The 27,362-nt window shown below is 44.4% G+C and overlaps 1 protein-coding gene across 1 annotated transcript in view; it reads right to left on the reverse strand.

Annotated features, from left to right (window-relative positions):
• Positions 1–27,362, reverse strand: part of DNAH9 (dynein axonemal heavy chain 9) — a 325,287-nt gene that overhangs the window by 203,661 nt on the left and 94,264 nt on the right. Inside the window, exons 23-28 of the mRNA XM_055307050.1 lie at positions 22,396–22,548; positions 21,085–21,210; positions 18,578–18,817; positions 18,089–18,249; positions 5,632–5,788; positions 1,893–1,997 (exon numbers count right to left, since the gene is read on the reverse strand). Coding sequence (XP_055163025.1) covers positions 1,893–1,997; positions 5,632–5,788; positions 18,089–18,249; positions 18,578–18,817; positions 21,085–21,210; positions 22,396–22,548 — 942 coding nt within the window. The remainder of the gene's footprint in view (positions 1–1,892; positions 1,998–5,631; positions 5,789–18,088; positions 18,250–18,577; positions 18,818–21,084; positions 21,211–22,395; positions 22,549–27,362) is intronic.

The following is a 27,362-nucleotide window of genomic DNA, read 5'->3' on the forward strand; positions in this document are numbered from 1 at the left end:
CCAGCCTACATGGACAGAGACAGCATGTTGCATGGGGACAGCATGTTGCATGGGGACAGCATGCTGGGGGGTGGTGGATAGAGGCTAGCTCCTGCCCCGTATGCCCAGGCCAGCGGGAGAGGAAGAATGCTCCTTCGGCCAGTTTCCCCACCGAGGACCACCCTCCATCTGCAGCAACTCCCACCTCCCCCCTTCTGCTGCCCTTACCCTTAGAAAAATGTCAGTTGAGCTAAAATTTTGCCTTGGCCCTTCATTTGGGCCTGAAGGCTTTAAACCAAAGCCTAGGGGAACCAAGGAGTCCCTCATAGCTCTGCTTTTCTTTTTCTGTACTGTATACATCCTGCTCTGGAAATAAAGGCAAATGACAGGAGGAAAATTATATGCTTAGGCCGCATGGAGCCCAGGCACAACCTGGGAGCACCGGTCATGCCAGCATCCCAGGCGCCATCACCACACCGCTTGGTGCCCTTATGTTGGCTTTGTCTTGTTGAGGTGGTGGAGTGGGTGGGCTCTGAAACGACAGGCTCCTCGGCGGGAAAGAGGGGCACCCAGTTTACTGGAAGGAGCACAGAACGGGGGTGCTGGCAAAGGCTGTGCTTCACCAGGGTGATTGAGGCGCCTTGGGGGAGGCCATGGGGCTCTCACTGAGGCCGTGGCCCCAGTTGGGACCCCTGTGAGAGACCCCTGACATCCTGCAGCCACTGACTTTCCTGCTGCTCAGCCCCTCTTTAAAACCATTGCCAAGCAGAGGGCAATTTCCCCTTCAGAAACATGCAGGGGCTCTCTGCCCCCCAAAGTAGGTACAACACACATCACAACATTAGAGCCCATCTGCCTCTCTGGCCTTATTTTCTTCTCTAGCAGTTTATCCCTTAGACACCGGTATCTGTGTCTATACATGCCCCTGATTGTACGGGAGAGGGTGCTGGGTTCAAGGCCCAACCTCACCACTTGCCAACATGTCCTTGGACAAATGACTTTCCTCAGCTGGTCTTTGGGAGCTGGTACAGAACAGACTTTCAACAGAGGTTTGCTCACTTTTCCCTACGGATCTCTCTTTTCACTTGCTTCCTCTGTCTATAAGACCCTTCCCCTTAATCCAGATCGTCTCCATCTAATTTTTTAGGTCTAGCTTCAAGATGGCATATCTAGCAGCCTTGCCCTGTACTGTGAGTCAGGAATCTGATCCCTTCTAAAGCCCTCAAGAGTGCTTGTGCCCGTCTCAAAAACTAAAGTTGTTTTATGAAGTTAGGGATCTGCCCTAATCAACCGGGGACACTTCACCCTGGTTCTGAGCTTAGCACTCACTCTGCTGTAGGTGCTCAATAGATGAGATGCTTTCTGGAGAAGTTGGAAGACAAGCGGCATGTTTATGTAAATGTGACCCGAACATGACTTCCTTCCTTCAGCAACATTCACCCTGTGATCCTCACTTTACTGAGCTTATCATCACATGGTGAAGTCATTTCCCATCCTTTGCATGAGAGATCCTACCTTTGTATGATGAGATGAATTGGCCCAAAAGAAGTAGAGCAGCTTTCCCAGGCTCGATTACAAAAGGGAAGACCTTTCCAAAGTCCATGGCCTTTCCAAGAAGCCATGCTCTGCTATCTGCCTTGATCCTCCCCTCGCCCACAGGAAGCAGGTGGGACAGGTCACGGAGGAGGAAATGGAGTCCACAGCCAGTGAATGGATTCACCTTGGTAGGGACTCATGGGATCCCCATATCCTGCCCCGGGGCCAATTCTAAAGAACAGAGGAAGGGGCTTGACGTCCAAGTGGGAAGAGAGACACAAAAGTGGATGAGCAGAGGTTGAGAGCAAGAGGATGTAGATTGCCACAGTGCTTGGGGAGATGATCACAGGCCTCCCACCAACTTGTGGCCCCCATACCTGCATGGCTACCACCGACAAGACTTCCACAGAGATTCGGTTAAACTCATCAAAACAGCCCCAGGCACCAGTCTGAGCGAGGCCTTTGTAGATGTTGCCGCAAGACTGCAATGAAACGTATAAAGGTTAAATGGCCCTCTGTGCCGTGCTCATCACCACACATGGAAATCAGCTTCCATCCTTTTTGTGAGAGATACTTCCAGTCTCCTACCGACTGCTGGTTTGAAAAACTCCTATTAAAATTTCAAGGGCAATCACATTTTTGATGGCTGAGGGTGCCAACATAAGTCATGGGATCAAACAGAACCTTTTCAAGACACTTGGACCAAAATCCCTTTAAAATGTCATTGGGCTTGTGATACTCTTGATTCTGTAGCTTTCAAAATCACAGGAAATGAATAAAATATTGTTTTTTTGCACCATAGACCCCCCCCCCCCACACACACAAAAGCCTTCTATTCAGCATTCGGCATGCACTGATAGAAAAGTTTATGTCTGTATCTTCAGATCTGTGCCCAAATGCCCAGGGTGATAGGAAGCTGTAGATGGACAGGGGACATGATAAGATCTGTAGAAAGTGAATGACAGGTAAATATTTTCAAATGAGAGCAAGAAAGGAATTTTCAAAGGGAAGATGGCATATCTGTCCTAAAAATAAAAACCGCTTGGGCGTTCAACGTGAATAACTAAGCCACAGAGCAAATACAGAGGGGAAGGTGACAGGGGGACACTCTCAGGGTCACTGGCAAGGAGACATCGCTGGAGTGCTGGGGAAATGAAAAAGTCTCATTCATTTCTGTAGTGAGTGTTTGCTACTCATCAGGTGTGTGCACAGCTTGTGCGTTAGACACAGAAGGACTCAGTCTAAGAACTCCTAGCTGGGCTGTAGAGAGAAGGCATCCAGACAGAGCAGGTCAATCGCTCCATGAGCAGGAGTTCCAGTGGATAGAGTAAAAGACACAGATGTTAGGGCGTTCAGAGAGGAGCAAAGGAGAGCACTCGCTAGCAAGCAGTGTTGCCAAAGGGATGAATTTCAGACAGTATTACGACATTGACTCCCAATGTTTATTTCACAAGATGCCAAATCTGGGAGACTGTAGATGTTCCTTGAAGAGATGGCATTTGGGCCGATGAAGTTCAGGAAACACCACATCCTATAACCCTCTTTTGCTAATTTACAAAATCTATTAGAACTCTTTTTAAAAAAGATTTTATTTATTTATTCATGAGAGACACAGAGAGAGAGAGAGGCAGAGAGAGACACAGGCAGAGGGAGAAGCAGGCTCACTGCGGGGAGCCCAATGTGGGACTTGATCCTAGGACCCCAGGATCCAGGATCACACCCTGAGTTGAAGGCAGACACTCAACCACTGAACCACCCAGGTGCCCCAACATCTATTAGAACTTTAAGGGGAGGAAGGAAGAGTCCTGAACAACAAAATTCGTTTAATGTTTTATGGCCAGGATTTTTCATTTTCCTTATGTGGCTCCTGGTTTTCCCAGGATGCACGCTGGCAAACATTCGTGTCAGGGACAGAACACAGGAATAGAATTCTAAAAGATCGGACATGCTGGTATCTCACAGGGCTGTATGGTACCTTCAGAACATACACTGTGGATGTTGGCTTATTAGGATCTGTATAGGTAGAATGGAAGGGGGTAAGGGAAGTAAATATTGCAGGCAAAGGATGAGCAAAATCATATATCTAGAGAAAAAATAAAGGCATCATTTGGGCTGGAAAGGTGAAGTACAAAAGGAGGTCATGGTTATAAAAAGCCTTGAATTATTAGAAGGGACTGTGAAGGTCCATGGAGGCTTGGAGCAGAGGAAAGAATGATTCAATGAACGTTTTAGGAGAACCAATCTAACATCACCTAAGCTGGCCTGGAAAAGGATGGAAGGATAAGCCCCACTTTTCATTAAGTTCCCTGAATTAATGGATTCCTCTATTCATGCTATAGTTTTCTCTATTGTTCTTGCTCTGATCTGTGTCTTCACTAGGCTGAGCCAAAGCTTTGCACAGTCCAGACAAAATACGGATAGACCCCTCTGCTCATCCTATACCCTCAGAGGAATCGATGGGGGATTGGAGTTCAGTCGTAGGTTTTGAAAGAATCAAATAAGATGGCCTTGGTAACTCCCTCACCATGGGGCCAATTCATCTATTTCTGTTTTGCATGCCAGGCCTAACTTTGAAGAAATCCTGATTATCTTCAATCAATACACCAGGTCTTCTCCATCTAAATGAGTGCATCCTCCAGAATGTCCTTCTGGGGAGAATATCCCTAGCCAGCAATGCTGCCTTTGCTCAACTATAGAAAAATCTAGAAACTTAATCCTTGAAGGTTGAGTTTGTAGGAAAAAAATACTTTCTTCTTTTAGGCTAACTTAAAGAGAAATATTAATTAATTTTTTTTTTTAGAGAAAGAGAGCGTGCACATGCATGCACATGCCCAAATGAGGGGGGCGTAGAGGCAGAGAGAGAATCTTAAGTAAGCTCCACACCCACCATTAAGCCTGACTCTGGCCTGGATCCCGCAACCTGAGATCATGGCTTGAGCTGAAATCAAGAGTCAGATGCTTAACTGAGTAAGCCACCCAGGTGCCCTATTTTTTTTTTTTTTTTTTGAGAAGTAGTAGTACTTTAATGTGTTCATCAATAAAAGCAACCATGATAAAATTTAGACTGTGTAGAATACGGGGAAGACAGCTGTCTGGCGTCTGAATCCTCATTTTGTTTGCTGGCTATGAGCAAACACAGTGTTTGAGATTTCTGCAACTCTTTGCACAGCAAAATTTTCTGTACAAGAGAAATTATTAAAGTTACAGCAGATGAATCTCATTTAGAGTTCTATAGGTTAGCTCGTAGTCTCTAAAATTATTTTTAAATTAAATTTATTTTGTACCCAATATACCATGATTTATAGATATAAATATTTAATCTACTTAATGCTATGGTTTTATATTTTCCCCCACTCTAAATTTATTTACATGTCATCCTATTTCAAAAGGGACTTAAGATAGTTCACCAAAATAATACAATAGAACAAAATAAAAATAATGAAAAAGTGAGAAAATCTTATTACACTTAAAAAAAAAGAATTTATATGACATCTAGCAGAACATTGCTAGCTAAGAAGTGACCTATGGGCTTCTTGCTTCTCTTGCTTTTCTCTATGACACAGAACCTGGAATACATTTAAAAAGTAAAAAATGGTGAGAACCTGGATGAAGAACATTGGCCTTGCACTTGTCCTTTGTGGGCATCACTTGTTAGGAGTGGAGGTTAATCTAGTCTGCCTTCAGAAGTTACACCTGCCCTTGGAGGATATTTTGTCTTTGTAGAAATATTGGGAAAATGCCTACTTTTCCAGAAAGGCACAAACATGACTTTTATGGGAAGATTTCATGTTAGCCACTTGGGAACCTTTCTGTGGTTCTAGGTCAAACAGAGAATGTCAGCCTTTGGATACATGCTCAGCCTCCTCATTTTACAGGTGACTAAAAGAAACTCCCAAAGTGAAGTAACCCATCAGTGGTTACAACACTCACTGGTGGAAACTCATCTACAGTGAGGTCAACGCGCTCCAGGGATCAAAGCCTCAGGTCTCCTGGGACCGAGCGAGCAGAGACCTCTGTGCCCGGGCCTCTGGGCTGGGCCAGGATGGCATGGATGAACCTGGTCCCCAGTGTGTACTGCCACCCAGTTCCTAGCTCCTCCTCCAGCTGAGGCCATACCTTGTAGTCCATCTGCTCGGAGCAGTTGAACACATACACCATGACACCCAGCGCTCGGCCCAGGTCCTTGGTGGTTTCTGTTTTGCCTGTGCCTGCGGGTCCTGCTGGAGCTCCACTCATGGTCAAGTGCAGAGACTGGGTGAGTGTGATGTAGCATCTGTCAAACACAGGAGTGCATAGATCATTCCCAGGATTCCACGTGGTCCGACCAAGGACCCTGGCCCTGCTGGGTCCTGGGGAGACAGAGCTCAGGTTCCAGGCCATGGGAGACCTGACAACTCCTGTAAAGGAAAGCCAGGGTCCCCACTCCCGTCTCTCTCCCACAGTGCTGTGGGGAGAACTCTCAGAAGGTTCATCTAATCACAATGCTCCCTTTCAGGGGCATCGCTGGCTCTCTGCCAAGGCCCTTTCTGATCTCGCCCCTGCTGACTTTTCTAGCTCACTGCCCGTCTTTGCCATCTCTCCAGCCCTAGTGCCCTAAGGTACCTTCGTGGAGAGCTATTTTCACGTGCCCATGCTGTGTTCTGAATGTTTGTGCACCCCAGCTTCCCAAGACATATGGTGAAACCCTCACCCTCCTTGATACCAAGACCCTGAAATCAGGACCTGAGCCAAAACCAAGGGTCAGAATCTCAACCAACTGGGCTACCCAGGCGCCCCTTATTTCTGGTACTTTTTAAAAAGGACTTGCATTTCTATTTAATTGGAAATGTGCCTTTGGGTTATAAGCACATAAAAAGATGCTCAAGACCACTGGTCATTAGGGAAATGTGAATTAAATCCACAATGAGATACCATGATGTCAAAAGGACAGACCAGAATAAGTGATGGTGAGGAAGTAAAAAAGGTGGGAAACTCACCCACTGCTGATGGGGATGAAGATGGTACAGCTACCTTGGAAGACAGTTTGGTGGTTTCTTAAAGAGTAAAGCTTACCAGGGTGCCTGGGTGGCTCAGTTGGTTGGGCGTCTGACTCTTGACTTTTCTGCTCAGGTTATGATCTCAGGGTCATGGGGTCGAGCCCCACATTGGGTTTCCAGGTCAGTGGGGAGCCTGCTTGGGATTCTCCCCTCTGCTCCTCCCCCTGCCCATGCGTGTGCATTCTCTCTCTAAAAGAAATAAATCTTTTTTTTTTTAATAACGTAAAGTTTTCCATATGAGTCACTAATTCCCCTTCCAGGACTTTACCCAGAGGAAATGAGCATTTATTTTCAGACAAAGACTTAACACAGGAATGTTCCTAGCAGCAATATTCTTAATGCCAAGAAACCAGAAACAACTCAAATATCCAATGGTGAATGGATAAACAACTATGTGATGTACCTGCGCAGAATATTATTTAACAATATAAAGGAATGAAGTGCACAAACGTGTTACAAGAAGGGAGAACCTTAGAGGCATTACACTAAAGCCAAAGAGGTCACACGCTAAATGTCACATATTGGATCATTTCATTTATGACATGCCTGGAAAATACAGAGACATACAGTGGATCAGAGGCTGCTTGGGAAAAGGATATGAGATTGACCACAGAAAGGGTGCTGGCAAAGTTTAAAACTTGGTGGTAGTGACGGTTGCACAACTCTATTACTAAATTACTAAAGGTCATTGAATTGTACCCTTGTTTTAAGATTATATTTTTACATAATTTCTACACCCAGTGTGGGCTCAAACTCATAACCCCAACATCAAGAGTTGCACACACCACCAATGGAGCCAGCCGGGTGCCCTTGAATTGCACACTTGTGACCAGTGAGCTGTAAGGCACAAAAATTATACTTCAGGAAAGCCACTAAAAATGTGCCACTGGCCTAGCTTTTTAATACCTTGCAAATTAATACACAGGCTCTCCACCTGCAGGCTGGCCTGCGAGGACCCGAAACCCCAGACTAACACCCTGCATGCAAGTTGGTGATTATATCTCCACTAGAACCAAAATGGGTTTGAAAAGACTTGAAGTGAGTCCCAGAATTCTCCTTTGAGTGCAAAATTCCTGTACATATTTCAGCCTTTGTGTGTGAAACCCAGGAAGGCAGGTGCCCCAGGTGGAGAGAACAGGTGTGCAGAGTTGCTCTTCCGCCTGGACTTTGCCTGTGTAAGGGAATGTATTGCCTCGGCTCTTGAGGGGAGGCACTGGTGTATTTAACCGCTGGGGAACTGGGATCCCCCCAGCCCAGGCCCCTGGTGCCTCACTTTTCCCTGTGGACTAAGCTCACATTAGAGTTGCTGACCTGGGGCATGGACCACAAAGCTACGACAGTCAGGACAAAGGACGAAAGCTCAGTCATTGTTACCATTTGGAAATGTTTCTCTCCTCTCTCAAACATCTCCAGCTAGATCTTCACAGAGGTCTGCATACAGCTTTAGCCATAGCTGCCCTTGTGGGCTGAGTTCTGGCTCCAGACTGGCCCTAGTTCCTTCCACTCTCCCAGCCTCAGGCTTCTTCTAGAACTCTCTGGGGCCTGCTGCAGCCCCGTAGCTCCCAGGAGGAAAGGCAAGAAGACTGGTGGAACTCCGACCCCCAGCCAGCTCTCCTTCCCACTCTCTCCCACCCCTTCTTGTCCCATGCTGCCTTCTCTGCCAGCCGGAGGGCAATCCCAGGCTGCTTCTCTCTCGAGCTGTGGGACTCTCAAGGAATCTGGGAGTCCAGAAGAACAGAGTTTCACAGGAACAGAATTCTCACAGAAGACCCAAGAATCTCTGGAAAGGATGAGTGAAAATATCAGTGAGGGTGACAAAACATGAGAGACACCTAACTCTGGGAAATGAACAAGGGGTAGTGGGAAGGGAGGTGGGCAGGGGGTTGGGGTGACTGGGTGATGGGCACTGAGGGGGGCACTTGGCGGGATAAGCACTGGGTATTATGCTAAATGTTGGCAAATTGAGCTCCAATAAAAATAATTAATTAATTAGCTAATTAAATTAAAAGAGATTCTCTGAAAAGAAATCCTTGGAACTGGGTGTCGATCTCTTTTTGGGCCTCTACTGAGCTCACAATTATCTCCAGGAGGACTCAGAGGTGAGAGGGGGAGTGCGAAAAGCAAACAAACCCCCCAAAAACATTTTTCTTTCCATAAGAACAGAACTGTAGAGCTAGAAGGGATTTCTGAGATTAACTAACACCCTTATTTTAAGGATGGGAAACCTAAGGCTCAGGAAAGAAAGTGGGCTAAGGTGTTCTAAATAACTAAGGCAGGGGTAGTGGTGCTGTAGCTTGGTTTCCCTCTTCTACATGGGAGTTGCCCTGATGTCTGGGCCACTGGTCAGCAGGCTGTCCCAGGCCTTAGGCTGTCTCAGGCCAGGATCCTGCTCTAAAATTCCATCTGGGGTCTTGCCAGCTTGTCCGTCTCTATAAACATCAAGCCAACTATTTAACTCTGCATCCGTTTGCACAGAGGAGGGTGGCTCATGCTATCGTGGGCCAAGGCAAGGACTCTGGAGTTGGAGAATTAAAAACATCACCTCTACAAAGTGTTTGTGCAACTCGACCAGGGTAGTGAACCTTGGTGCCTTATAAAAGGTGTCACTGGCATCCATCATGTAGTCTTTGTTTGCACCAAGAAATTTAGTATGTTTGCTGCTTCAGACCGATAGCCATTGTGAGAATGACCAAGGACTCCTTTCAGAGGGGTTCTTGCCTGGCCAACTGGCCCCCAACATGGATCCGGATCAAATTAGTCTGGTGGGAACCACAGACCATTTGGTGTCAGGACAGACCTCAGAGGTCTGGCCTCTTCACCAAGTCAGGCTCTCTCCCATCAAATCCTTCCAAGAGGGGATGCCTGGGTGGCTCAGTGGTTGAAGCGTCTGCCTTCAACTCAGGGTGTGATCCCAGGACCTTGGATAGCGTCCTGCATCAGAGTCCCTGCAGGGAGCCTGCTTCTCCTTCTGCCTATGTCTCTGCTTCTCTCTCTGTGTCTCTCACAAACAAATAAATTTTTAAAACCTTAAAAAAATTCCTTCCAAGAGGACTATGTAGTCTTCATCTCCAGTGGGACAGGATTTTCTTATTCTAGAAGTCAGTTCCTTCCACAGTGGGCTGGTTGTAATTGTTTGAAAGGCTTTTCTAATATCAAGCTGAAGGCAGCCTTGTTCTCTTTGGGCAAATGACTTCTATAGGTCTTATTCTTATCTTCCCTGGCAGGCTTTTGTACAGATAAGATGAGACAAAAGATAGGAAGGTGCCTTGAAAAGAGAAGGCCAATCTAGGTTTAAGGTATTATTTTCTAAAGTAACAAACATATGAAATGTAGCTTTTCGTTTTCGATATGGTTGTTCATTTGGCAGATTAAAGAAAACATCAAAGCCCATGCGTCTTGATTTCTGCTATAAATAGCCTGTTGCCATCCCAGAAATGTGGTCTGACTAATCTTAGAGCTGGTGAAATCATAGTTGGTTTGTATTCACTTTCCACTGCTTTCTAAGAAATCAGCATAAACTGAGTGGCTTAAAATAACACTCCTTTAGGACCTCACTGTTGTAGGTCACAAGTCCCGGTGGCCCCTCCACAGAAGGTCTCACAAGACCAAAAGCAAGGCTATTAGTTGGCTGGACTCCTGTCTGGACACTCTGGGGAAGAATCTGCTCCCTAGCTCACTGGAGGTCTTGGCTTAATTAGGTTCCTACCAGTTGCAAGACTGAGGTCTTTGTTGGTTCCTATTGGCCAGGGGTTGGCTCAATTCCTAGAGACCCCTCTACCATCTTTGCATATGGTTCGCCCACCTTTAAAATCAACAATGGCATGCCAATTTTTTCTCATGCTTCAAATCTCTCTGCTCTCCTCTTCTGTCCTCAGCCAGGAGAAAGCCCTACTTTCAAGGTCTCATATGATTACCCTGGGTCCATCTGAATAATTTCCCTCTTGCCATAAAGCAAAACGTTACCATGGGAACGCTACCATCATATTTGTGGTTTTCACCCAGACTCAAAGGGGAGGTGATCACACAAGTGAAAAGGTCACTGGGGACCACATTCTTAGAACTCTACCTACCACATGGTTCAATAGCTGTAACTGCTCAAAGTGAGAAACAGTATCAATAGAAGACAACGGTCCTCAGTATCAACCTAAAACAAATCTGCCACTCTTATAACATTTTAATATTTAAATTTTGAACGATGTCCCCCGATTCTAAGATCTGTTCCTTATGCCACTTGGTTGTGCGATCCCGCTTCACCTAGTGCTCACCTTTCTCTTTGCTCACACTAGGTGGTAAATATCGTTCTCAAAACACAACAAAAGAACTGAGAGCAATGGCTGACATATGATCTCTTTAGCAAAAATAAAAGCATACTGGGGAGCCTGGGTGGCTCAGTTGGTTAAGCATCCAACTCTTGATGTCAGCTCAAGTCATGGCCTCATGGGTTGTGGGATCAAGCCCCGTGTCAGGCTCTGCGCTCAGTGGGGAGTCTGCTTGAGGATTCTTTCTCTCTCCCTCTGTCCTACCCCTCTCTAAAATAAATACATAGGGATGCCTGGGTGGCTCAGGGGTTAAGGATCTGCCTTCCAGCTCAGGGCATGATGCTGGAGTCCTGGGGATCGAGTTTCATATCGGGCTCCCCACGTGGAGCCTGCTTCTCCCTCTGCCTATGTCTCTGTTTCTCTCTCTGTGTGTCTCTCATGAATAAATAAAATCTTTAAAAAAATAAAAATAAATACATAAATCTTACAAGAAAGTAACAGCATGCCTAGTTACAAAACCTGAGTAGTTATAATAATGCTTCATATTGTGTGTATATCTCAAATATTATTGGACATTCCAGAAGTGCCTTAGGAAACAGGAACATCAAGACTAAAATTCTAGGATTTTTAACAGAGGGCAGTCAATGGGCAGAATAGGAGATAAATTTGTTAAAATCCATTTTCTCCTATACATGAGTGAAAAGAGATAAAAAAAAGATATGGTGATATTAAGCAAAGATTTCTTAGCTGTAATATCTATAGCATGGTGCATAAAGATTGACAGGTTGAACCTCATCAAAATTACAAACTTCTGCTCTTTGAAAGACACCATTAAGAAAGAGAAGAGGTAAGCAGGAGACTGGGATACAATTCTTACAAACGTGTGCAACATCACCAGAAGACACAAAGGATTCTTACAACTCAGTGAGGTGACAAAGAGATCAATCAAACAGTAGGCAAAAGATGTGAAGAGGATTATGAGGAGATCTGCAAATGGCCAAGGAGCAAATGAAAAGATGCTCATTATTAGGGAAATGCCAATTAAAACTCAGAGGAGATATTACTTCACACCCACTCAATGGTTATAATATATGAGACAGACAATAACAAAATTCTTGAGGCTGTGGAGAAATAAGAATCCTCATACTCTGCTAAGTGGGGGTGTGAAATGATTCAGCCACTTTGGAAAACAATTTGGCAATTTCCCAGAAAGTTAACCATAAAACTCCTATACCACCCAGAAAATCCCCTCCTGGGTATGTGCCCAAGAGAAACAAAAACTCACATCAACACAAAGACTTGTTCACAGCAGCATTATTTATAATAGCCCGAAATTGGAAATAACCTAAGTGCCTATCGATGGGTGCCTGAATAAACAAAATGTGTCCTACCTATAAAAAGGGATATTATTATTCAGAAATAAAAAGCAACAGGGGCACCTGGGTGGCTCAGCAGTTTAGCACCACCTTCAGCCCAGGGCATGATCCTAGAGACCCGAGATCGAGTCCCACATTGGGTTCCTTGCATGGAGCCTGCTCCTCCCTCTGCCTGTCTCTCTCTGTCTCTGTCTCTCTCTCTCTCTGTGTGTGTGTGTGTGTGTGTGTCTCATGAATAAATAAATAAAATATTTAAAAAAAATCAAGCTCACTGGTTGCAGTAATAGACTCCAAGATGGGCACAGGACCCAAACGGGATCATCAGAGGCCCTTGAAGGAATCAGACCTGTGGTGCTGAGAAAGAGGGAAGGTCTCTCTTCCTCTTGGACCAGGAGTCGCAGAGTCATGGGTGTGGAGACTGCTCTTGCAACCATCCAAAGAAAACCCATGCAAGAAAGAAGTCAACACTCCAAAGAAAGCAAAGCCATTACTGGAGAACTGGAGTTACCATTGTTGGTAACTCCCTGTCTGGGCCCCAGAACTGCTACACAGAGCAAGCTAGACTCAAACAGGTCTTCCTTCTGTTTATGTTAGTTTGGGTTTGGCTTCTAGCACTTGTAAACAAAAATGTTTTGGTAAAGACATTCACCCTACTCACTAGTCAAAAAATTTACCAAAGAATGTTAAAAGGTTAAAGGGAAAAATAAAACAAAATAAGATATAGGTGAATATTAAGCCTATCTTGAAATGGCAGGGGCTTTTTCTAAACATAAAATGTGCAATGACAGTTATAAATAATTCACAGGAGAGGATAATCTAATAGCTAATACACACATAAAAATGCTCAAGCCTGTAATTAAGGACATCCAAGTCCAAGTGAGAGACCACTCTGACTTATAAAATTAATATTTTTAACAACAATACTTAATGCTGGTGAGGATGTTGTGAGATGAACATTCTCATAAATTGCTAGTGAGCTTGGGAACAATATTTGTTTCAAGAATAATTTTAAAGTATGTGTCATCTAATTATCCCGCCTCCTAGAATCTCTCCTGGGGAAATAATGAGAATACAGGAACAAATTATTTATAAGCAAGTTCACCACAGATTCATTTTTAATAGTCAAAGCTCAGGTGTGACTGAAACATTTTGTAATATGGGTATGGTACATAAATGATGGGATACTTGTAAAGAGGAGGTAGGTCAGCTCTTGGAGTGTTTCAGAAGAATGTTTAGAGAATATGCATGTGATACATATTATATATTAAAAAAGCAATATATTGCATTTTACATAAAGCATAGGATGGCAAATGCATTTTGTCCAAATCTACAGGCAGAAGGAAACAGAGCAGATATTAACAATGGTTATCTCTGCCTGACTTTATGGTCTTTGTTTACCGAGTACTAAGTTTTCCAATAAAAATTGCAGATAAGGGATGCCTGGGCGGCTCAGTGGTTGAGCATCTGCCTTCAGCTTAGGACGTGATCCCAGAGTCCCAGGATCGAGTCCCACATTAGGCTCCCTGCAGGGAGCCTGCTTCTCCCTCTGCCTGTGTGTCTCTGCCTGTCTATGTCTCTCATGAATAAATAAATAAAATCTTAAAAAAAAAACTTGCAGGTAAAAACTTAGAAAGCGTAGGACTTTTGCTAGCCATGCCTTTGTCTGGCAAATCACCTTTAAAGACTCTTGGGTCAATTATACCTCACCTGCCTGCAGTAGTTCCTGAGAAATTAGGAGGTACTCAAACTCAAGAAGTGGTTGATTAGAACCTTAGCACAGCACAGGGCTGAAAGGGGCGGCTGGGTGTGAAGGTGAGGGAAGGGGAGTTGAGGCGGAGGAGGTCATCCAAAGGTTGAGAAACCACTTATGTGAATTGCTTTTGTTCAGCCTGAAAAAGCATTTCCATTTAATTCTTCAGCTTAGGGCTGTGCCAAAGTCCTGCGACAGCAGTGGGGCCATTGTACCCACTTATATATTCAGGTCCTATCCAGGCAGTGGGAAATTCCAAAGAAATAGGCATAATCAGTCGGATGTACTGTAATGCAGGGATGCTTTTAATGAATGTGCAAAGGTTGTATGGATCAATTGTCCATTTGATTAATTCCTCTGGCAGGAGAGAATTAAATGTACTTATGCTACACACCAGCAAAGGCTGAATGCTCTTTAAAATGTGATTTTCTGTGCTAAGGCCAATTTTTTCTTTTTCTGGTCAAAACAGTTCTTGAGATAATAATGGAAGTCAATGAGAAAATGGAATTTTACATATAAATATTCACTACATACCACTTTGTCAGAAAAGCGTCTAAAGCGCAAAATGAGGTCAAGGTCTATATAGCATTCACCATTATTTGCAGTAAATCTTCCTTTCTAGTTCTTACTAGCATCGTTGCCTAGGAGGGGTGATAAATTCCTGTTTCCGAAATAATTCCTTGTCAAAGCTTTACCCTCTCCCTCTCTAGAAGGTGTCTGGCATTAGTGTACTGGAGACTTCTAAGTCCAAACAAGGCAATTATCGTCTTTGACCCTTGGGTGGGTGTGACAACCTAGGGAAATGGAAAGTCTTGCACTTTTTATCACTTGGAATGATAACGTCTAATATATCCTTGGAAAGGAAGGAGGTATACTCTGACAGGTACAGGGAAGCTACGGCACATACTCAGTCTCAGAAATCATTTCACTGAATTTGTCCAAGGAGTGAAATTCTTGGATGCCCATCATGTACCCAACATGGAGCTGGGTCCCTCAGGGTAGAGCAGTGAGCAGATCAAAGTCAACGTTACCATGGACCACATAGTCTAGGATAAGGGGTGGACGTTAACCAAAACGCTCAAACGTATAATAACTTCATTCTTCTGTTGTAAGCAATATAAATTCCCAAACTATTAGCTTATATTCCAAGGCTGGCAGAAAAACTCACTGCCAAAGAGAATCCTGGACTGGACGGAACTTCTGGCTATGCAGAGAAGGTGTCTCACTGAGATTCACTGTGAAGACAAAGACACAGAAGAGGGTCAACTCTGAATGAAGCTTGAGGAAAACTTTTCCTTTGATCCACACTGAATGAGTGCCTCTAATGGACTGATCCACGTGAAGGTCAAGTACAACTAACTTAGTCTAAGATGCCCAATCCCCCCTCACCCCAGGATGTAGTTGCCAACACTGTACCAGCAGCAGAGAAAATAGCATCTCCCTCTGAACAGACATCATCTGCCTTTTCCCCTGAGCTGGGACAGAGAGGGGTGTTGGTCCCTAGGTCAGAGCAGAAGACAGAGATGCTGTTCCTCCTTCTTTGGGAGCCACAGCACCGGGGCCTGTGTGGATCCCTCTTCTGAGTCAACCTTCTCTTTGATTCTGTCTGTTCTCACCATCTGGGTCTTCAATATTCAACAACTACTCATTCATTCAACAGAAGGTCTACGAGGTGCTGGTGACACAGCAATAAACAAGGCAGTCAAAGCTCCTTGACTGCAAAGAGCTTCTATTCCAGAGGGGATACAGCCAATAAGCAAGCAAGCAAGGGCTTTGCAGAATGCAGGAAATGTTAGGAAGAAAGTAAACAGAGGGAGCCATCTGGTTTATTGCGAGTGCATGTGTGGTGTGGGTGAGGCTGGATTTTAGAGAGAGCGGTCACGGCAGGTGTCCTCGGAACTGAGGACAGAACGAAAGATGAGAAGGTGACAATGGAACGGTGAGCATGAGGAAGGCATTCCAGGCAGAGGGAACCTCATGTGTAGAAGGCTCTAATTTAAGGGATTAAGGAACAGAGAGGTGGTCAGTGGGGCTGGGGTGCTGGGGCAAAGGTGTCGGGTGATTGGCAGGAGTTGCTAGGTCCTGTGGTGAATTCAGATTTTAGTCCAAGTGCACTGACGAGACAGTGATGTGACCTCTGCAGTCTCCCATACACACACAAAAGACAAATGCAAGAGTTACCATGGAAAGGTTTGAGGTGGTCTCATTCCAGGCTGGGCGGGAAACCGAATGAAAGAAATGAACAGCATGGGGGGAGAAATGAATCATGAAGTTTCCCTCTCTAGATGATGCTGGGATTTTCCCACATCCCAAATTCATTTCATGAGCACCGTTATTCCACTCACTGTTCCTTGGAAATACATCCGAGGATCGGACCAGGATGTAGGTGGCAACACTTAAAACAGGCCAGAGAAAATTAAATAGAAGCTGGCACCAATTCTATGTAGCCATTCTGACATCACAATTTGTGACAATGCCTTTGCTATCTACAAGTCACTCATTTTTTAAAAGATTTTATTTATTTATTAATGAGAGACACAGAGAGAGGCAGGGACACAGGCAGAGACAGAAGCAGGCTCCCTGTGGAGAGCCCGATGTGGGACTCAATCCCAGGACCCCAGGATCACGACCTGAGCCAAAAGCAGACACTCAGCCACTGAGCCACCCAGGTGTCCCTACAAGTCACTCGTTTAGAGTGAGCCAGCCATTCAGGTATGCAACTCATTTCAGCGAAAAAGGGATTTAGTGCTCAATGGAATTATAAGGGAAAGGGGATGCACTATTAGTAGAATTCACAGAAATCTCAACAGAATTAAAATATCCTGTCCTCTCTCTCCTTTGCCCAAGCAGTGCTGTTAGATAAATCTCCATAAAATACAGTTTTCATCGTTTTACTCCTCCAATGAAAAGTTTTCAAGGGTTTATCACTACTTACTGAAGAAAAAAGGTACGCTGCACACTTTATAGTCTGACTCTTACCCACCTTCCCAGGCTTATGACCAGCTACATACCCCCTAAGTCAAGAGTGTACCCCCCTTCCAGGAACAGGTCTCAGATTCTCCTTTGCACGTAAAATTCCATTTTCCAGAATGCTTAGCAGCAGCTCTGCAGCTTCTGGGGACCCTAGACCATAGGAACAAGTAATGGATGCTGGTAGATCCTCACACCAGAGACAGTGACAGGCTCACAGATTTCTGTACAAGTTCACGGACGCCCTGGCAGCCATTCTACAACCTACTGAAAGGCTGTTGCGATCCTACACTTCCTTCCAGGTCCAGATCAGATACCACCCGTTCCCAGGTATATTTCCAGTTCTCTTCTTCCCATGTTGGGCGGGATCCCTGGTGCTTGGAGCACTCATGGCTAAGTCATTTGCTTGGAAATCTGCAGCAAATGGCTTTGAGCCCTATTTTGCATTATAGCCCTGGGAGTTTTCCCCCTTGTGATATTTAAATTTTTATCTACAGATATCTTATTTCCCTCACTGGAATTAGAGCCGAAGGGCAGGAAATGTTTTAATCACCTTTGCATGCCCCATGGCCAGTTCAGTGACTGGTACGAATTCATTTGTAAATTAATATGAATGACAGAGGCTATGGTTCTCCAAAAATTGTACGCTCTTTCACAGCAGGGACTACCTGGCTTTTATCTGACTCCCAGAGTAAGAGCTGCTCAGTAAATGTGCCAATCAATTGATAGGAAAATAGTAATAGGATCATTTATGGAGCACTTACTATATACTGAACTCCTTATGAGCATTATTGTCTTTTGTCCTTACAAACCCCATGCGAGGTGTGAGTTACTATCTCCATTCCACAGATGAGAAAATTAAGAACAAGAATTAGGTCAAGTTTTTCAAAGTTGAAGAGCTGGTATGCATTTAGAGCTGATGTGAAAATCCAAGTTTATATGACTCCCTAGTAAATCCTCAAAAAAAAAAAAATCACAGTCTGCTGATTTGCTCTGAGGTTCATTCTAAGAAGGGCCCTGTCCTACATCTTTTCAGTTTTATTTTTACATGTTTTGTGTGATCTGCCCTCCTCCCCGCTGACAGCTCTGTGGACAAGTAGCAAATGACAGTGGCCTTGACCCTGAATGGCCTGAGCCAGACCACAGTTGGGTTCTCTGCAAGGGGCTGACACTCGTGTTCACCTGTCTGTCAGAGGCGTGATCACCAGGCGAGGTGTATTTCCCAGGTACTCATAGCAGTAGAGAAACTGTGCATCACAGATGTTGGCAAAGCAGTGTTTGGCCTCATCATCCCAACGATGCCGCAGCTGGGACAGCCAGAGGAAGGACTGAGCACTGTCCACCTAAAGAGAGAATGCAGAGTGGGGGTGGTGGGTGTGAATCCCTGTCCAGAAGGGATTGGCCACAAGACACACGGGGCTCTGGACAAGCTGTGTGTTGTCTTCTAGTCAAGAGTAGATGCTGCACCCACCACAGCATGGTGTAATCAGAAAGCTGCTCTGATTACAACTCATTCTCTGGGCGCAGCCACCATGACCCTCTCTCCCAGCTCTCTGGCCAGTGCAGCGTGTGGGACCCCCACACTTGAGCTGTAATGAGCTTTTCCCTTATCCCATCATTCATGGTGTAGCTGCCCACAAAGAGGGACATTCCTGCGTGTTTGGGACTCACCTTCTGAGCAATCATCTTGGCCACCACATCCCGGGCATGCACATCAATGGTGCATATGGTCATGATCTTTTGCCGGTCCCCTTTGGAGAGGTGCCCAATTAGCATGGTGATAAGGGTTTTGAGCTGGGCCACTTGCTTCTTAAAATAGTCCTTCATGGCGTTCTCGTAGCCTTCCTCCAGCCTGGCAAAGGCAATGCCCACCTCTGTGGTCCACCAGATCTGAGTGCAGGTCAGGGCCACCTGTGGCAATAAGAGTCACTTTGTAAAGCCATCACCAGGACCCGTCTCCAAAACCAGCTCACTCATCCATCACACGGCGAGAATCAGAATGTAATTGTATGGGTGACATAAGCCCCCTCTCTCCCTCTTCCACCAGCATTGACTAAGTGAGCCACTTGCTTCTATCTCCTTGGAGATGTGAAGTGGTTCCAAGTGGGGAAAGCACTTCCTACTCTTGAAAAAAATGAATCGCTTGTATGAAAACAACCAGAGTCACTTTGGTCAATGTCACTTGGTTTTAGAAATTGCTATGCTGATCTTTCAATTTTTTACTCCCCAGGCAAAGCACCTTTTCTGTGCTTTGGAGGTCAACAATACATTGAACATCTCAACAGCTCTTGGTCTCTGTTTTGTTCTTCTTGGACTTCTTGTGATATGAGTGTTCTAGCTTTGTGAGCCAACGATGATCACTTGTAGCATATTTTTTGCTTGTCCATAACACTTTTGCTACATCTATTTTTTGGTTCTTAAAACCTATAACCTTGAAAAGCCTGCTCTTGAGAATCAGGCAAATTACAGCAAAATTCAACATGGTCAATGGGATTTGTGTTTTTCAGAGATTCAAAATAAATACATGGAAAAAGGGATTCGAATGAACATTTCTTCTGTTGGCTGAGCAGCTTAGTATGGAAAACGCATAATTGTGATTATTCATGGTGGAGAATTTAGATACATTGATCATCTGTCTTATCATTTGGTTTGGGAGACATTGCTCTAGAGATCTGTCACAACACCAGAAGGCAACACATTTTCTTGCCTCAAAATTCTGATTCAGGTAAAGAAGGAATCCTGAGAGGAAGTATTCCTCTTGTGAAATAGAGAAACCCATCATGTTAATGCAATATTCTCTAATTTATCCGATTTTGCCTTTGGGTATAGACACACAATCCTGCCTGTGCTGTGATCTTGTTGGGATGGTATGAATATGACATGCCAACTGCACAGTTAAAAGAATACTTCTTCCCTTCAGCACTACCGACTTACTTCTCATGTCTTCTGTTTGTCTGCACTAACTGCCAACATTTTCCCACCTTCTCCCATCTCCACCCCCCTACAACATGACACCACCTGGCACTCCACTGAAATGGTCATGCCAAGTTCATGGACATGCCTCAGCTTCTTTATTTTGCCTTATATCTGAATGCATGGCATGACTGACTCTCACCCACTACTGACAGTTTCTTTTTTGGTTTCATTATGGCCATCTCCTGGTTTTCCTTCTATATAAAAGCCACTGTTTCTCACCTTGCTTTACAGGCTCCTCCTTGTCAACCCTATCTTTGCATGATGCTCAGATTTGCTCTACATCCTCATCTCAGGCTACATATTTTCCAGGGGTGGTCCTCTCTACTCCTATGGCTTCAATTATGAGCAGATATCTGCAACCCCCAAATATACCAGCCCTGTGCCCCTAACAGGGAAGGCAGAAGGGTACACTGCAGCCAGAGTCATTTAAACAAGTCTCATTAGTTCATGCCTTTCCCTCATCGCCCTACTGAGAAGCCTGGAAAGTATTCAGATCCATCTCAGAAGCAAGTCAGACTACCTTGTGAGATGAGAACTGGCTTTGAGTTTCCTCTGCGGGACCTACCTGCTGCCTCTCACTCCACCCCCCCCTTCATCTTGCTGCAATCACACTTGGTTCCCTAACCACAGGATGCTTTTCCTTGCTTCTGAGCCTCTGTGCATAGTCCTCCCCATGTCTGAGTGCTTGTTCCCTCCATCTTTAACTTGTTTGCTCCTACTTCAAATCTCAGCTTACATGTCGTATCCTCAGGTGGGGGGCCCAGCTCCCCCACCCCCCACTCTGCCCCCAGCTAGCTATGTGCTCCCAGAGGACCAGGTCTCATTTGTAAGCAACTGACTTCCACAGCAGTTGGTAAGCTTCAGTGGAGCCGAGTTATGATGTCTTATGATGTATCATTCCCTGTTGGAGGTCTCCTGTGCTCAGCAAAGATCTTGGCAGACTGGTTCAATGAGTTGAATGGTTTACATTTTCCCCCTGCTGTAGCCAGTGAGGGTAACAATGGACAACCCTTGATTTTCCAAGGTAATGGCTAGAGTAGGTCATGGCTGACAATTCCCCTGTTCCCTCATGCTCGAGCAGGCTCTCTTAACTGAAGGACTTAGTGAGTTTGAGGCCTGGTGTCCCCTGAAGGCTGAAGGAGACCCCCGAGGGAGAAGGTGTAGCAAAAGGTGGCAGCCCACATCAGTCCTGGTTAGAATACCTGAGCTGGATAGTCAAAGAGCCACTGTTCCCTTGGCTTTTCTTCATAGGCAACCACACCTTCAGTCATCCCATGCCTCACTGTGGCCCTCATATGGGCAAGCACACGGTTCAACCATATTTCTACCTGAAAGAAGAACTCTGGGTGAGATGCTGTACTCTGAGGAAGATATTATCACTCACCCGGAGGGAGTGAAGAAAATGTACAACCCCAATGGCTGCCAGAAGGCAGAGGGAGATATTTTGTTTCTAAACCCAGGACAGTGATCAGTGTGAGTCAGGCTCAGTTAACAACAGGTGGACAGGCCCATTTGGAACACACTGGACACAGTAGCAGGTTGAGGGGAAATTCATTCAAGAAAGGCTTAATCTGGATTGAGCAAGGTCAAGAAGTCACTGGGTTCTCATGATCTTGTCCACCCCAAGGATGGAGGAGTAAGCCAATGTTATCTTTTCCAACTAAATCCTTTTTAGTCTATAAATGGACAGATCTGGAATCAAACTCCAGGGTCCTTCTCATAAAACTGAGAATGTGTGTTCATTTCCTGGAATTAGATTTACTTTCCAAGAGACATGTAGATAAAGGTAGAATGCTGTAAAAAGATTTTTCCTCCAGGTATAATTTTGGACTAGACTAGAAACCCCAGGGACAATGCTTTGTAGGATCACTTATGATAAACCACAAAGAAGGGCTTATACTTTAGTGGTGATGGGAAAGAATAGGAAGGAAGTTTAAGGAGGGAATCATCCCATGCCTTGTGCTGCTTGAATTTCACACAGGAGACTTGGAAGTAGTAGTTCTTGGAACGGGATGGCATTTGGCTTTCCCAGGGGTAGGGCTGCAGGAGGACCCTGAGCTGTATTTGTACAGAGAAATGACATCTCAGGGAAAATGGTTGATTTCAAAGAGCATTTTCTCCAGGGAAAGATGTAAGTGTGCCAGACTCCCCTGTGGGGTGCCCCAGGGGTTGTCATGTTAAAGTCTCCTGGTGCTGCTCATCATTTCAAAATCCTTTTCTTGTTGACTTGGGTAGTTGTTTATGCACGTTTTATTCCTCCCTGCATAGGTCTCTGGTTAAGAAAGATACATGGATATTGACATGTGTCCTTGTGGGAGAGAGGAGAGCAAGTAGTAGGAGCTTCTCCCAATGTCGGTTCAAGTCAAGAGAGGCTGGCAGGCCCACGGCACAGACAGCAGGTCTGGCCCAAGGAGGAAATGGCCATTCTAAAGGTTGAGACTACCTCTATCTGGATACAGACACTTGGGAGGGAACCTGGATGAGGGAAGGAGGGAACAGGACTTTGACTCCACCTGACCGCTGCAGTCACAGGGCTCGCTGAAGGCCACATATTCTCCTTCCTTGCTGTACATGCCAAGACTTATCTTGGTTGGTTTTTCACTGGTGTCCAACTGGAACTGCATCTTGGCCATGTTGTCGAAGAGTTTGGAAAGATGGCGCTGGACCTACGAAGGGAAATGAGGCCAAAGGATTGGAGGATGTGTCAGGAAGAGGCTCAGTAGTACTATTTGGAGTTCTACTGTGGACAGCCATTATGTTTGGATACCAAACATTTGGAGGGAAGCGTGGGACAATGGTGGTATGAGGTCAGAACCAACTGAATTGGGTAGAAGTGGACAAAGGAATGTAAAATGAGTGGGCATCCCATACTAGCCACAATCCAGTGAAGCTACAGAAGTTTGATTAATGTCTAGTTGATCTAAATAGGAACAACCTGGAGAAAAAAAATGGTTAATTCATAAATTAATGAAGCAGGAGATGGGCAGATGATAGCCTGCAGAAGGTCAGTGGTGACAGTAGCCGGTAGAAGAAGTCACCAGCTGTTGGAACCCCCTCAGTGCAGCAGTCCTATATCTGGAAGATCTAAAGGAAGGCAAACATGCTCACCCCCATCAGAAAGACTGGCCACACCAGGACTTCTCACCTTTCATGTTGTCTCATGATACAGAGTTCCTTAATAGTAATACCCCAGGTGACTTTTTTAGGAGGGTTGCCAGAGAGCCACACCATGGTCCTGAGGTGAGGGAGATGGCAGGTTGGAAAGGGGGGGAAAAAAGTTAGCTGCTCTTTGGTAGAGCTTTTTGTAATATAGGGCCTTCAGCTACTACTACCCTGAATTGTAATCCTAAATCTATAACAACCAGCTCTCTAGTTTAGGAGAGGAGAAATCTACATGTGTTGAAGTAAACTGTGAGGGTGCTTGAGGAGATCCCACCCACAGGACCTGGGATGAGTATTTTGATGGGATGGGTCCTTCTTTATCGGAGAGACAGAGGGAGAGAGGAGGGAGGGATGAAGGGTGGGGGAGAGAGAGGGAGAGAGAAGCTTTAATAAAGATTTGTGTGGAATCAGAAAAGACCCCGAATAGCCAGGGGAATTTTAAAAAAGAAAACCATATCTGGGGGCATCACAATGCCAGATTTCAGGTTGTACTACAAAGCTGTGGTCATCAAGACAGTGTGGTACTGGCACAAAAACAGACACATAGACCAATGGAACAGAATAGAGAACCCAGAAATGGACCCTGAACTTTATGGTCAACTAATATTCAACAAAGGAGGAAAGACGATCCACTGGAAGAAAGACAGTCTCTTCAATAAATGGTGCTGGGAAAATTGGTCATCCACATGCAGAAGAATGAAACTAGACCACTCTCTTGCACCATACACAAAGATAAACTCAAAATGGATGAAAGATTTAAATGTGAGACAAGACTCCATCAAAATCCTAGAGGAGAACACAGGCAATACCCTTTTTGAACTTGGCCACAGTAACTTCTTGCAAGATACATCCACGAAAGCAAAAGAAACAAAAGCAAAAATGAACTATTGGGACTTCATCAAGATAAGAAGCTTTTACACAACAAAGGATACAGTCAACAAAACTCAAAGACAACCTATGGAATGGGAGAAGATATTTGCAAATAACATATCAGATAAAGGGCTAGTTTCCAAAATCTATAAAGAACTTATTAAACTCAACACCAAAGAAACAAACAATCCAATCATGAAATGGGCAAAAGACATGAAGAGAAATCTCACAGAGGAAGACATAGACATGGCCAACATGCACATGAGAAAATGCTCTGCATCACTTGCCATCAGGGAAATACAAATCAAAACCACAATGAGATACCACCTCACACCAGTGAGAATGGGGAAAATTAACAAGGCAGGAAACCACAAATGTTGGAGAGGATGCGGAGAAAAGGGAACCCTCTTACACTGTTGGTGGGAATGTGAACTGGTGCAGCCACTCTGGAAAACTGTGTGGAGGTTCCTCAAAGAATTAAAAATAGACCTGCCCTACGACCCAGCAATTGCACTGTTAGGGATTTACCCCAAAGATTCAGATGCAATGAAACGCCGGGACACCTGCACCCCGATGTTTCTAGCAGCAATGTCCACAATAGCCAAACTGTGGAAGGAGCCTCGGTGTCCATCGAAAGACGAATGGATAAAGAAGATGTGGTCTATGTATACAATGGAATATTACTCAGCCACTAGAAATGACAAATACCCACCATTTGCTTCAACGTGGATGGAACTGGAGGGTATTATGCTGAGTGAAGTAAGTCAGTCGGAGAAGGACAAACAGTGTATGTTCTCATTCATTTGGGGAATATGAATAATAGTGAAGGGGAATATAAGGGAAGGGAGAAAAAATGTGTGGGAAATATCAGAAAGGGAGACAGAACATAAAGACTCCTAACTCTGGGAAATGAACTAGGGGTGTGGAAGGGGAGGAGGGCGGGGGGTGGGGGTGAATGGGTGACGGGCACGGAGGGGGACACTTGACGGGATGAGCACTGGGTGTTATTCTGTATGTTGGTAAATTGAACACCAATAAAAATTAATTTATTAAAAAAAAAAACAAAGATGCATGATGTAATGCCCCTTACAACTATTTTGAGTCCTTGTGCAAAGCCACATTCCTGAAGATACCTGCTGGGTGATTTAAGTACAAAAATGGTTTGCATTTGTGCAGGGGTGAGGCAATAGCTCTTTTGAAAATTGATACACCATTTAAACAGGCCACCTGATACTTTTAACCCTCTCCTGTTTCATGTTATGTTGGCATTAAACCTTGACATTTTTCTAAAAAATAAAAAAAATAAAAATAAAGGAAACAGAACTAATTATGAAAAATGCCATCTTATTTTCAATTAAATGAAAGAAATATGAACCCTACAAAATATGAGATGAAGATGAATTGGTAGTGGAAGGAGATAACACAAGGAAACAAAAATACTAACGGATCAAATTGACACAAATGAATTCAATATGGCAGATGAGCTTGAGGACCTATGGAAGAATTCCAAGGAGAGGGGTAAGAGAGGAAAATCTGTATGAATGTACACAAATATATATGAATATGTGAGGGAAATGTATATAGCACAGAAAATATAGGATGTCAACTTACAGAAATATGATGAACCTGAAGGGGAAAAAAATCCAGATAAGTGGGATAGAAATATTATTTTAAAGCACCCAGAAAGAAAACTTTTCCAAGATGAAAGGCCTGGTTTTCAGATTGGAAAAAACTCATCATGTATGGGGAAAATGAACAAAGCAAGTATATAAATGTATGCAAACTTTCTAAAATTTAAATTTTGATCTCTACAGAGATCTGAATAGAAAGAAAGAAGGCTACCTAGAAGGGTTTGCGGTGGGGCGGGGGGGGGGGTGGTGCGGGTAGCAGGTAGACTTCAGATGATGTCTCAGAGCTACATCTGGGGGGATCCGAGGAGAAACTGCTGTAACCCGTGAATTCCAAACTCATTCAATCACTCACCTGTAAAAACTGCTGAGAGTCCCAGATACAGAAAGAATTGGGGAAGCCTACCATGCTTCATCTCTCAGGTTGGTGAGGAGGGGGGAGCTATTTAAGGATTTACTCAAATCAAGTGAGAAATAAAAAATATTTAGCATGAGTACAGTCATGTATAAAGGGTCTGGCAACAATCTGACTTTTCCTATGCATGGAATTAATGAACGTATAGTTACAAAACAGAATGTTAGTGTGATAACTGTTTCAACTCCACCATACCTGGGCTACTCTGCGATCATAAAACAGAAATGGGGCTTTAACTCTAGGGATAATATGTCTTTAGTACTTGCTATTCATCAACACACCCTAAACATAAATTCGGTAAGTTGGAGGGTTAATGACAAAGACAGAAAGCTAAAGCATGGGAGCCATATTTTGGCTTTGTTGGGGAAGCTCGCATCCATCATTGGTGGTGATCTCAAAGCCTAGAACTTCTATAGGGGGAAATAGGGCAATATCTAACCCGACCACATAGCACTTACCCTTTGACCCAGAAATCCCACCTCTAGGAATTTACCTGGAAGACAGACCTCCAACAATACTAAACCCAAGGCTATTCAATGTCGCATTATTTTCAATTGTGAAATAGTATAAACTACCTTTGGCCAAAAATAGTGTAGTCCATGGTGTGTAATGCAGGTGTATTAAAAAAATGATATCTTTAAATTGACATGGAGTGATTTCCAGGATACATCACTGCATAGAAAAACTGCATTCAAGTCTACAGACCACACTACCTTTTGTGTGAGAAAGGAGGGTAAATAAAATAGATATGTGCAAACGTAAATGCCCATCTGCTCATTTTTGTAAAGATAAACCAGAAACTAGTGGGACTGGTGACCTACAGAGAGTGGATGGGAAGAATAGGAGTGGCCCTTCCCACATACTTTTTTGCGTAAGTTTGACTTTTAGAATTCAACATATTCAAACAATCCAATCAACAAGGATGGGAACAAACCCCCAAAACTCAAAACAAAGACAAATAAATGAACTTGACTACACTTCAAATGAATAATGAAATCACACTGAACAGGGGAATAGATGCATCTAAGTAACTTCTGAATGTGGTGCTTTGACTGGATAGCCTCAAAGGACAAATAAAGAACTAGAAACAAATGTTGAAGTCTTATTAGAGTGAGAAGTAAGGAGAGCTACAGGAGCACACAGTGCAGACATTATACCTCCCTCCCTCCCACTGGTCACTGGGGAGACTCAGACCTTTGGTCCAGGACAGTCATTCTCAAAGTGTGGTCCCTAGACCAGCAGCATTACCTGGGAAATCCTGAGAAGTGCAAATTCTCCAGCTCCACCCAGACCTACATAAATCTGCATTTTTATAAGCCTTCCAAGTGATTCTGAGGCACCTGAGAGGCCAGGTGACTCAAGTTTGAGAACCACTGTCTACAGCACCAAATGTCAATAGTGCTTC

Source organism: Nyctereutes procyonoides, unplaced genomic scaffold (assembly GCF_905146905.1).
Source record: "Nyctereutes procyonoides isolate TBG_1078 unplaced genomic scaffold, NYPRO_anot_genome, whole genome shotgun sequence".
NCBI lineage: Eukaryota > Metazoa > Chordata > Mammalia > Carnivora > Canidae > Nyctereutes > Nyctereutes procyonoides.